This window comes from Salvelinus alpinus, chromosome 1 (genome assembly GCF_045679555.1).
Source record: "Salvelinus alpinus chromosome 1, SLU_Salpinus.1, whole genome shotgun sequence".
NCBI lineage: Eukaryota > Metazoa > Chordata > Actinopteri > Salmoniformes > Salmonidae > Salvelinus > Salvelinus alpinus.
In genome coordinates, this window is record NC_092086.1 from 110,517,989 (window position 1) to 110,530,436 (window position 12,448).

Here is a 12,448-nt window from a genome sequence, read left to right on the forward strand (position 1 = left end):
GGCCATTATCGCAACATTCAGTCTTACAAATGCCTTCAGTGTAACAATGGTTTCCATTTCCAAGAATATTTATGGTTGTCCTGGCAACTCTAGGCCCTCTTCCCGAAGGAAAACAGAACTCCGAAATTGAAAAGTCTCCGAGATCCAACAGCTGAAGCCAAGAGGCTGGATATCACGGAGGGTAGAGGAGAGAAACAGGAAGCTCAGTGCTGTTGACAGTGTTTTGAAAAGGTTCCAGTGTGGCTGAAAGAAGTGAAGTTTTCTACGTACAGGACATTCCGTCACTGGGATGTCCACCGCTCTTTGCAGCTGACGTCCACACCGTTGTCATACAACTTGTCAATCTTTAACCTATAACACGTGTTCTACTCATGTGGGTGGACACTAACCACTGTGAAATTATGGTCCGATATAACCCCCTCCTGTTTCTCTCACTGTGAGAGCACCAGAGCACCTTGGGTTACAATAGGATTTACTGCTGAAAGAGGGCAGCTGGAATACTGATCCCTATTCACCCTGCCTGCTAAGGATCGCAGAACAACCCTTTTAAACAATAGACACTCACTCAGAGAAACCCCTCTTCCCCCTCCTCCTCCTGAAATTGTGTGCATTCCAGAGGCGAGAGAGATTTCAGCGCTATCGCTCCACAACGTGCACCGCTTGACTGCCTTGACAGAGAGAAGGCAAGTCCACTAGATACTCCTATTGTTAAGGTAGGGCTGCCAAAGAGGCAAGGCTGCTCTGCTCTCTGTGTGTTGGATGACTGGGGCTTTCCCTCCTCTTCTTATTTCTGTCGCATTTTTGGACAGACTGGGTTGAATAATTTATTGTTGCTGGTGAGAAGGAAGGAGCGGTATGGCTGGAAAGAGGTGACTACTGCCTCTGGAAAGAGGAGGTGACTACTGCCTTTGGTGGATGCTTGTATTTTTTTTCTCTTTGTCATGGTCAACAGTGTTGTCACTGGTCATGCTAACATCTTGGTAGGAGGTTGTGAAGAGTGGAGCCACCTCCAACTGCTACTCTCCCCAGCTGGAGGAGCTTCTGACTGGGCTACAGAGCTTGGTAAGAGTCCCTTATCATAAATATTACCAGGACTTGCATGGGACAACAGACACTGGACGGAAGCAGCAAAATGTGACCAATAACTCTTTATTGTTGAGAACATGTCATGATCAGTTTGTCTTTGGAAGTCGACTACTACGCTCCACATTCGACGTAAGCTTATGCATATGGTTTTAGTATTTTTACGTATTTTCTCTGGATGTTGAATTATTCAGTGTTTTTGTTTCTAATGAAATCTGGTGCCTGCATGTGATTTAAAACTGTTTAGCACTACTGTATTATCGGTGGTGAGGTATTCCACTTGATTCTTACTCTTTAGTTACATTAATATTTATGCCTTTTTAAATGAGCTTATTGACTGTTGATTTACCGGTAGTTAGATCTGCAAGGGGTACATTTGTACAGGCTCTAAAAGGAAATAGCCTTTCTGTCTTTCCTCTACCAGGCTATACAGATGAGATTTATTTGCTAAAGTGACCTATTCCTTTTTGAGGTTTTGTTACAGCAGGACATGGAAAAAGTTGTGAAGCTAGTCGCTGTGTGTTATTATTTTACCCTGACAAGGAAGCTGGTATTTCTGGTCTCTCCCTGTAGAGATGCTTGTTTTCCACCTCATTATTGGGTATGGGGATACTCTCTTCGTTCGCAGCAGCCAGCCCAGTCAGTGTTGCCTTGCTTCACAAGATCAAAGCCAGTTAACGTCTTTTCAAGTGCTATCGTTGTACTTCAAAGACTCTGGGCTCGTGCCTCGGAGCTCTCAATTCCCCCAAATAGCAGTGGTGGCACAGAACAGATAGCCATGCAGCCTTTTGTCATTCATGTGCCATCTTAGAACATCACAAGGATCAAGTGATGTGTGATTTGACACCACCTCATTATTTTCCATTTAATCGTACATGTACAGAGTGGAAAATGCAAATAGAAATTCTTGACATCCTTTTTTTGTGTGTATGTCTGTGTTTATCAGAGATGTAGGTTGGATCCCCCCTTTTGTTCATAAAATAAATAAATATATATATATACAGTGGGGCAAAAAAGTATTTAGTCAGCCACCAATTGTGCAAGTTCTCCCACTTAAAAAGATGAGAGAGGCCTGTAATTTTCATCATAGGTACACTTCAACTATGACAGACAAAATGAGGGAAACAAATCCAGAAAATCATATTGTAGGATTTTTTATGAATTTATTTGCAAATTATGGTGGAAAATAAGTATTTGGTCACCTACAAACAAGCAAGATTTCTGGCTCTCACAGACCTGTAACTTCTTCTTTAAGAGGCTCCTCTGTCCTCCACTCGTTACCTGTATTAATGGCACCTGTTTGAACTTGTTATCAGTATAAAAGACACCTGTCCACAACCTCAAACAGTCACACTCCAAACTCCACTATGGCCAAGACCAAAGAGCTGTCAAAGGACACCAGAAACAAAATTGTAGACCTGCACCAGGCTGGGAAGACTGAATCTGCAATAGGTAAGCAGCTTGGTTTGAAGAAATCAACTGTGGGAGCAATTATTAGGAAATGGAAGACATACAAGACCACTGATAATCTCCCTCGATCTGGGGCTCCACGCAAGACCTCACCCCGTGGGGTCAAAATGATCACAAGAACGGTGAGCAAAAATCCCAGAACCACACGGGGGGACCTAGTGAATGACCTGCAGAGAGCTGGGACCAAAGTAACAAAGCCTACCATCAGTAACACACTACGCCGCCAGGGACTCAAATCCTGCAGTGCCAGACGTGTCCCCCTGCTTAAGCCAGTACATGTCCAGGCCCGTCTGAAGTTTGCTAGAGAGCATTTGGATGATCCAGAAGAAGATTGGGAGAATGTCATATGGTCAGATGAAACCAAAATATAACTTTTTGGTAAAAACTCAACTCGTCGTGTTTGGAGGACAAAGAATGCTGAGTTGCATACAAAGAACACCATACCTACTGTGAAGCATGGGGGTGGAAACATCATGCTTTGGGTCTGTTTTTCTGCAAAGGGACCAGGACGACTGATCCGTGTAAAGGAAAGAATGAATGGGGCCATGTATCGTGAGATTTTGAGTGAAAACCTCCTTCCATCAGCAAGGGCATTGAAGATGAAACGTGGCTGGGTCTTTCAGCATGACAATGATCCCAAACACACCGCCCGGGCAACGAAGGAGTGGCTTCGTAAGAAGCATTTCAAGGTCCTGGAGTGGCCTAGCCAGTCTCCAGATCTCAACCCCATAGAAAATCTTTGGAGGGAGTTGAAAGTCCGTGTTGCCCAGCAACAGCCCCAAAACATCACTACTCTAGAGGAGATCTACATGGAGGAATGGGCCAGAATACCAGCAACAGTGTGTGAAAAACTTACAGAAAACGTTTGACCTCTGTCATTGCCAACAAATGGTATATAACAAAGTATTGAGATAAACTGTTGTTATTGACCAAATACTTATTTTCCACCATAATTTGCAAATAAATTTATAAAAAATCCTACAATGTGATTTTCTGGATTTTTTTTTCTCATTTTGTCTGTCATAGTTGAAGTGTACCTATGATGAAAATTACAGGCCTCTCTCATCTTTTTAAGTGGGAGAACTTGCACAATTGGTGGCTGACTAAATACTTTTTTGCCCCACTGTATATGCCCCTTTTGAATTCCTGCTGTGGTAGTGAAATTCACATTTCTTGATGAGCCTCCATGAATTCTATTGGACAGATCTTTGTAAAATGGAACATTTTCGTTCACCTAGATCATGGTTGAACTAAGGTAAAGGAAAACAACTGAATTGACTTCAAAGTCTGCAGAGTTTCTTTGGAAGCTCTTTGATACCTGAAATTAATTTACGCATTCATCTATGCAGATTTTCAAGATATATATTCTTAAAATTCAACAGGCCTACCCTTTTAACAGTTGCTTTTTCCCCTTGGACATACTTAATGGAATTTCCTCTCCGCAAGGCAAACTGCAACGCTTGCCATTTTTCCATTAGTGTCTGCAGCACTGAGCACTTTGACAATTGGTTCATGAACAACTGCATTGTGGAAAACCCTCTGCTATCTCTGCATATTTCAAACTTTTCCATTATGGGCAGTAGGAAATTGACTGGAGAAAAGAGTGGTTGCCGCACATTTTATCGCCCCACACGTTCTGGGGTAGTCTAATCTGCCTGCCCAAGAGACCCATACAAATGTTGGCAGGCACAGGTCAATGTTTCTTTTCTTACATTTTTTTTTTACAGAATAATTGAATGCTCACTTGCTTATGGGGAGGGGCTGGGGTGGACGTAAAGATTAAAAGGAGGCCTGTATATTGCAGAGAAGATTTGAGCTTTACTGAGTTATAGAGGTAGAGGTAGGACCAGGAGCATAGACCTAGTTGAAGAATGTCAGCCATTCTGCTGCCTTATGTTATTGTAAAGAGAGGGCCTGTCTTGACGGGGAGGAGCACCGAGGAGACTGGAGGCAGATATCTGCCCTAAGACATGGCTGTTAATAAGGAATCTAATCTCAAGCCATGTCCCAGGGCAGGCAGACTGCATCAGACATCCTAAACTCACTAACGAGGTGGACGGAGGCAGACAGGAACACTAGACGACAGCCAGGATGGTTTTCCCCCCTGAGAACCAGTCATTGGCTCCAGGTTCCACAGCTAGAGGCTGTCTGGGTCTGTATTTATCAAGCCTCTGAGTAGGATCTGTTTTGCTTTTTATACTGGGCATACACAACCTCTAAAATCATAACAACTTGGACTTGCCCATTACCCTGATTTAATTTTTTCTTGTCCCAGATCTTTCATTCTGTTCATCCTCAACCCCAGGATGTGGGTGCTCACATTACATGATTATTTCCTAGTTGATCCTGCCCTGTGTTTCTCAGAGGTGCAAAATATGGTGTGGACAATATGGATTTACAGTGCATTGACTATATCCACATTTTGTTACGTTACAGCCTTATTGTAAAATGGATTAAATAGCCCCCCCCCACTCAATCTACACACACTACCCCATAATGACAAAGCAAAAACTGGGTTTTAGAAATATTTGCATCTTTTGACAACGATTACAGCCTCGAGTCTTCTTGGGTATGACGCTACAAACTCGGCACACCTGTATTTGGGGAGTTTCTCCCATTCTTCTTCTCTGCAGATCCTCTCGAGCTCTGTCAGGTTGGATGGGGAGTGTCACTGCACAGTTATTCTTCAGGTCTCTCCTGATATGTCCTTCGGGTTTGGGCTCTGGCTGGGCCTCAAGGACTTTCAGAGACTTTCTCCCCCCATTGCTCAGTTTGGCCGGATCTAGGAAGAATCTTGGTGGTTCCAAACTTCTTCCATTTAAGAATGATGGAGGCCACTGTTCTTGGGGACCTTCCATGCTGCAGTAATTGTTTGGTACCCTTCCCCAGATCTGTGCCTCGACACAATCTTGTTTCGGAGCTCTACGGACAATTTCTTCGACCTCATGGCTTTGTTTTTGCTCTGACAACTGTGGGACCTTATATAGACAGGTGTGTGTGCCTTTCCAAATAATGTCCAATCAATTGAACTTACCACATGTGGACTCCAATCAAGTTGTAGAAACATCTCAAGGATGAGCAATGAAAAACTGAATTTCAAGTCTCATAGCAAAGGGTCTGAATACTTAAGTAAATTAGTTATTTCCATTTTTTTTTAAACCTGTTTTCACTTAATCAGTATGGTGTAGATGTTTGTATATATATATTTTTTTAAGAATCAGGCTTTAACGTAACAAAGTGGAAAACTTTCCGAATGCACTGTATTGTTCTACAGTAGGACTTGGAGGTGAGAACTTTTAATATTCAAAAGGAAGCAGCGTTCTCCCTACAGCACAATCAATCTCATTAATTATGGCTAAACCCGCCTATTTCTACATTTGATCTTCTTAAAATCAGATTTTAAAACGTATCTTAACCACACTGCTAACCTTATGTCTAACCTTAATCTTAAATGAAGACAACAAAAAATGAATGTTTACGATGTAGTCAATGTTGACATCGGTTGTCACTAGTTACCACAGCCACTATGTGTTGTTGATTTCCTCTTGGTCATCATTGTTTTGGTCTCGCATGCTGAGCGCTCATTGGCTACTGGCAGTAGGCCTTGTCCAATTTAAGTCGTAGCACTGCTCCTACTACAAGATGCAAAACCAAAAATGTTAGAAAATGCTCAGGACATCTGACAGTGGTCTGTAGAAGGAAACAGCCATCATCGGTGTGACCTTAACCCACTAAAAATACCCCAGTCCCGACATACTGATCCTAGCCCAAGTTCATAGGATTTCACCCCGATTTGTGAAAATTTAGTCTGTTGACGGCAAAAACGGCGACGCATTTTTGTGGTGAAATCGTGTACTGTATGCCCGGCGTTAAGTCATATTGAATCAGATTTGTTATGGAACAGGTAGGACCTGATCCTAGATCAGCTCCAACAGTACACTTTATCCCTTGGAGCATCTCTGTTATGGTATCCACACCAGCAGTCCTAAACCATTATAGCTTTTTAACATTGCTTTTGATTAGGTGGTGAAGTATATCTCGACCTACATGTTGTGGGTGATCACTGAGGAATGTCAGAAGACCGGTGTAATTGTCAAAAGGCCTATTGTAAGTTTGTCTACTTGCTGAAAATGGCAGTAGCCAGGCCCTGTTTTGTAGGCTAAAAGAGCGAAAACCCATCTAGCTGATTAATCTACTATCCCTCTTCAGGATAGGTGTTGGATATTTTTTTTGCGTATGTGTTGACATGCGGATGGGCCTAATCTATTTAGCTAATGTGTTACTATTTTAATCTTTTTTATGGAAAGATAAGCTGATAGACTAATGGCTGATTCTGCTGATGCATTACTGTACAGCGAGGACACAGCTTAGAGATCTAAGGATAAGCACGTGGCAAATAAAGCATTCCAAATTAAAATGTTGTCACCAACATCCTAATGAAAATCCAAAATTGAGCAGGTTTTCATTTATTTTTAATATCAGAACTCTATTGCAGGATAAACTCTATAGGATTAGAGAATGTGCTCTGCATAATGATTTATGTATTTTTTTGGGGAGCAGATTTATGATACAACTGCAGTAGTAAATAACGTTAACACATTTTACATCACTATACTATAGGTGTCTTTTTATTTAGAAAAACAGTTCAACAATGGCGTCATTGGCATACATAAAGAAATGCTTTGTGTACTGTAGTCAAGTGCCTTTCCTAACCCTTGTGTACATATTGCACCACGTGATGGCTGTTAACATTGATGCAACCATAGCAACCGCATGTACACTGGATGGTGTAATGCATTTTCATCAGGTAATGACATTTTGTGGTGGTGAAATTTGATTTAACGAAACGTTTCGGCAATTTATGCCCTGAAGTATATCCTAGACCCCTCTTTCCAGCCGTCTGGTTGCCTGGTGGATTTCTCTGTGCTAGAAACACAATTTATGCTTGGCGGCTTCAGCTGCGCTGGTAGCCATGGTAACTGTATCCCCCCCCACAAGTTGAAGACCAATCCTTGCCTTTGCTAATTGTGAGCAAGTCGGGCTTGTCTGCAAGTTATCCCCAGCCTGTTCAAATGTCTTTTGTGCTGAAACACAGGGTGTTGTAATAAGTGTTCCAGAGAAGCTTGGTGTCCATATTACAAGCAAGGGAAATGCCTACTGGGCCATTTAAAAAAAAAAGGTCATTTTAGGGTTTTTCTAGTCAAGTATATGCATGTTTATTTTTTTAATGAAGAGATAGAGTGTTGTGAGTTCCATGTCAGCAAGTAGCATTTTATAAATGCTATAAATGACATATATGTAAAGCCGTTGATGTTTAATTGTTTCATATGAACTCAAACTGTTCCTCTCCCTATCCTCCTCCTCCTCTTCTCTCCCTTCACAGATCTGTGATGTAAATCATCTCATCCTTCACTCCCCTGTTTCAAGCTACTGTGCAGGACAGAAAAGGCCGTTTTCATGAATCAATATTCGCTAGCTGAAGCCATGACAGACAAGTAAGTTCTTGTTCCCATTGTCTGCATGAAGGTTACTAGAAAGCGTCCACTGTCTTCTCTCGTGCCTGTTTTGTTGGATGAAGTAAGAGGACGTCACCATGTTAGTGCCTTTTTTTTACACTTTCCCCACCCATGCAATGCTTTGCATGCCAAGAGGCAGGAAGAGGAAGAGGGGGCTAGTGTAAGGTTAGTGCTACATCACATGGGGTGGAGGTATGGAGGAAATTGGCACTAACCCAGCCTGGTATAACCTCCACCCCATGTGATGTAGCATTAACCCAGCCTGGTATAACCTCCACCCCATGTGATGTAGCACTAACCCAGCCTGGTATAACCTCCACCCCATGTGATGTAGCACTAACACAGCCTGGTGTAACCTCCACCCCATGTGATGTAGCACTAACCCAGCCTGGTATAACCTCCACCCCATGTGATGTAGCACTAACCCAGCCTGGTATAACCTCCACCCCATGTGATGTAGCACTAACACAGCCTGGTGTAACCTCCACCCCATGTGATGTAGCACTAACCCAGCCTGGTGTAACCTCCACACCATGTGATGTAGCACTAACCCAGCCTGGTGTAACCTCCACCCCATGTGATGTAGCACTAACCTTTGTTTTCTCCCAGAAGACATATGTGATTCTCATGGGGCCTCATTTGCATCCTCTTCATTTGTTATGTTCACTGTTGCTGCTGGCTCGCTTGTTGCTGCTGGCTCGCTTGTTGCTGCTGGCTCGCCTGTTATTTTCCATTGGAATGCTGCAGTTTCTCTGTAGCCTATATAATACTCTTATGTTGAAATGGAGGCAATAAAATGCTAGCTTGTCACGTTTCTGGCATCTAATTGTCACTTGGGCGTCTAACACTAATTGTTCCTTCTAGAGTTTTAACCAACTACCCCGTTGCAAACATCTGCCTCATACCTAATCATACTGTAGCTATATTGCACAATTTTGATACTATGTCATCTTAGTCTAACATTTGAGACATCTCTCTTGTTAGGGATATACTTTATGTATGTGTCCCTACAGTATGTGGGGGCTGACAGGAGAGCTGGGCTATATGGACGAATCAAAGTTTATTGGCCGCGTACACAGTTTTGTAGATGTTTTGTTAAAAACGTGATATCCAATCGGGAGTTAGTCTTGTCCCATCGCTGCAACTCCCGTACGGATTCGGGAGAAGTGACGGTGGAGAGCCATGCGTCCTCTGAAACACGACCCAGCCAAGCCGTACTGCTTCTTGACACACTGCTCGTTTAACCCGGAAGCCAGCCGCACCAATGTGTCCGAGGAAACACCGTATAAATTGGATGTGTCTGGGTTGTGTTTACGGCCACCTGGCAGGGTCATGTAATCATCTGGCGATGTGGTCTTTTGTTTAGACATGTAGCTAGCTAGCTAAAGAATGCACCATAATCCCAACCTATAGCTACAGTAAAAACGTCATAGCTAGCCAACATGCATGAAATGCTGGCGTACGACTGCAGGTCCCTAAAGCTAACCAACTAGGTTCAATGTACATGTCTAGACAATACTGACCACTTAGCTAGATGTGCCTGGGGGGTGGTTCTAGCACTTTTTGTCACATGACCCATCAATTTAACAAGTGTGTCTCGGTAAGCATCTAACATTTATACAATATTTTTATCTGGACACTTTCAAAGTCAGATTAGGATGTAGGCCAAGGACTAGATAACGTGTATTTTTACCTGGAGTTTTCCTTATTGTAGGCAACTCCTTTCACCACTTTTAGTCTTAATCTTTGGTTGTTTATTACACTACCTTCCTCAGTCTGTTTTAGCACATGGCTTCACATGTGAATCCTTAGAGATGGGTGGGAAACTTGACCCCACCAAGCAGCACTGCTTCTTGACACGTTGCTTGCTTAACCCGGAAGCCAGCCGCACCAATGTGTCGGAGGAAACGCCGTACAGCTGCCGACCGAAGTCAGCGTGTACTGTGCCCAGCCCGCCACAGGAGTCGCTAGAGCGCGATGGGATAAGGACAACCCGGTCGGCCAAACCCTCCTCTAACCCGGACGACGTTGGGACAATTGTGCGCTGCCTCATGGGTCTCCCGGTCGCGGCCGGCTGTGGCACAGCCTGGGCTCGAACCAGGATCTGTAGTGACGCTGCGCCACTCACCCATTTTGTAGCTCTGAGTCTCTTATTTTTATCCAATGTAAAATAAAATAAAATAAAAAAAACACCATTACAAATCTTGCTACATAAGACCGAATCGAGGCGGTCTGTCACATTGAAGTTGGAAGTTTACATATACCTTAGCAAAATACATTTAGACTCAGTTTTTCACAATTATTTTAAGAATGTGAAATGTCAGAATAATAGGAGAGTGATTTATTTCAGCTTTTATTTCTTTCATCACATTCCCAGTGGGTCAGAAGTTTACATACACTCAATTAGTATTTGGTAGCATTGCCTTTAAATTGTTTAACTTGGGTCAAACATTTTGGGTAGCCTTCCACAAGCTTCCCACAATAAGTTGGGTGAATTTTGTCCCATTCCTCTTGACAGAGCTAGTGTAACTGAGTCAGCTTTGTAGGCCTCCTTGCTCGCACACGCTTTTTCAGTTCTGCCCACACATTTTCTATAGGATGAGGTCAGGGCTTTGTGATGGCCACTCCAATACCTTGACTTTGTTGTCCTTAAGCCATTTTGCCACAACTTTGGAAGTATGCTTGGGGTCATTGTCCATTTGGAAGACCCATTTGCGACCAAACTTTAACTTCCTGACTGATGTCTTGAGATGTTGCTTCAATATATCCACATCATTTTCCTGCCTCATGATGCCATCTATTTTGTGAAGTGCACCAGTCCCTCCTGCAGCAAAGCACCCCCACAACATGATGCTGCCACCCCCGTGCTTCACGGTTGGGATGGTGTTCTTCGGCTTCCAAGCCTCCCCCTTTTTCCTCCAAACATAACGATGGCCATTATGGCCAACAGCTCAATTTTTGTTTCATCAGACCAGAGGACATTTCACCAAAAAGTACGATCTTTGTCCCCATGTGCAGTTGCAAACCGTAGTCAGTTTTTTTTATGGCAGTTTTGGAGCAGTTGCTTCTTCTTTGCTGAGCGGCCTTTCAGGTTATGTCGATATAGGACTCGTTTTACTGTGGATATAGATACTTTTGTACCTGTTTCCTCCAACATCTTCAAGGTCCTTTGCTGCTGTTCTGGGATTGATTTGCACTTTTCGCACCAAAGTACGTTCATCTCTAGGAGAAAGAATGTATCTCCTTCCTGAGCGGTATGACGGCTGCGTGGTCCCATGGTGTTTGTACTTGCATACTATTGTTTGTACAGATGAACGTAGTACCTTCAGGCGTTAGGAAATTGCTCCCAAGGATGAACCAGACTTGTGGAGGTCTACAAATTTTTTTTTCTTCTCAGTCTTGGCTGATTTCTGTTGATTTTCCCATGATGTCAAGCAAAGAGGCACTGAGTTTGAAGGTAGGCCTTGCAATACATCCACAGGTACACCTCCAATTGACTCAAATGATGTCAATTAGCCTAACATAAGCTTCTAAAGCCATGACATCATTTTCTGGAATTTTCCAAGCTGTTTAAAGGCACAGTCAACTTAGTGTATGTAAATTTCTGACCCACTGGAATTGTGATACAGCGAAATAATCTGTCTGTCAACAATTGTTGGAAAAATGACTTGTGTCATGCACAAAGTAGATGTCCTTACTGACTTGCCAAAACTATAGTTTGTTAACAAGAAATTTGTGGAGTGGTTGAAAAACAAGTTTTAATGACTCCAACCTAAGTGTATGTAAACTTCCGACTTCAACTGTATGTCCGTGAACAGCCAGCTAGCCTGCACATGCTCTGAGGACGCCGTCTGGGCTGTCAGCCCTGCAAGGGTTTACTCACGTCGGCCACAGAGATTGGGAACACACATTCCTCGTGCGCGGCGGGGGCCCACTTCAGCGGCTCTATTTGCCTCTACAGGAGCGAAGAGGTGTTTAGCTTGTGGGAGCGAGGCGTCAGTGTCTGACATGGCTGGCTTTGCCTTTTATAACCCGTGATTGTCTGTAGTCCCTGCCACATACGTCTCGTGTCTGAGCCAATTAATTGCGACTCCACCTTGTCCCTGTACTATCCTTTTTCCTCTTTGATTGCCTTACGGAGGTCATAGCTGGTCTGTTTGTACACGTCCATGTTTCCAGTCATTTAGCCGTGGTTAAATGGTTTACGCTTTCAGTTTTTACGTGAATGCAGCCATCTACCCACGGGTTTTGGGTTTGGATAAGTTGTAATCGATTCCGATTGGTCAGACCAACATTGAACTGTTTTTACCATGGGTGCTTCCTGCTTAGTTTCTGCCAATATGTAACAGTATAGCTTCCGTCCCTCTCCTCGCCCCTAC

At 43.3% G+C, this 12,448-nt stretch overlaps 1 protein-coding gene across 7 annotated transcripts in view; it reads left to right on the top strand.

Moving 5' to 3' along the window:
- Positions 1–12,448, top strand: part of sema4d (sema domain, immunoglobulin domain (Ig), transmembrane domain (TM) and short cytoplasmic domain, (semaphorin) 4D) — a 75,288-nt gene that overhangs the window by 9,021 nt on the left and 53,819 nt on the right. For 4 of the 7 annotated variants that reach the window (XM_071341066.1, XM_071341039.1, XM_071341015.1 and 1 more), the window contains exon 2: positions 7,937–8,048. The exons of 1 other annotated variant lie outside the window; for it this stretch is intronic. In XM_071341066.1, the coding sequence (XP_071197167.1) occupies positions 8,011–8,048 (38 nt within the window). In that variant the 5' untranslated portion in view covers positions 7,937–8,010. Of the gene's footprint in view, positions 1–506; positions 1,063–1,089; positions 1,216–7,936; positions 8,049–12,448 lie in introns of those variants that run through there. 2 more of the 7 variants (XM_071341024.1, XM_071341031.1) reach the window with 2 other exon arrangements.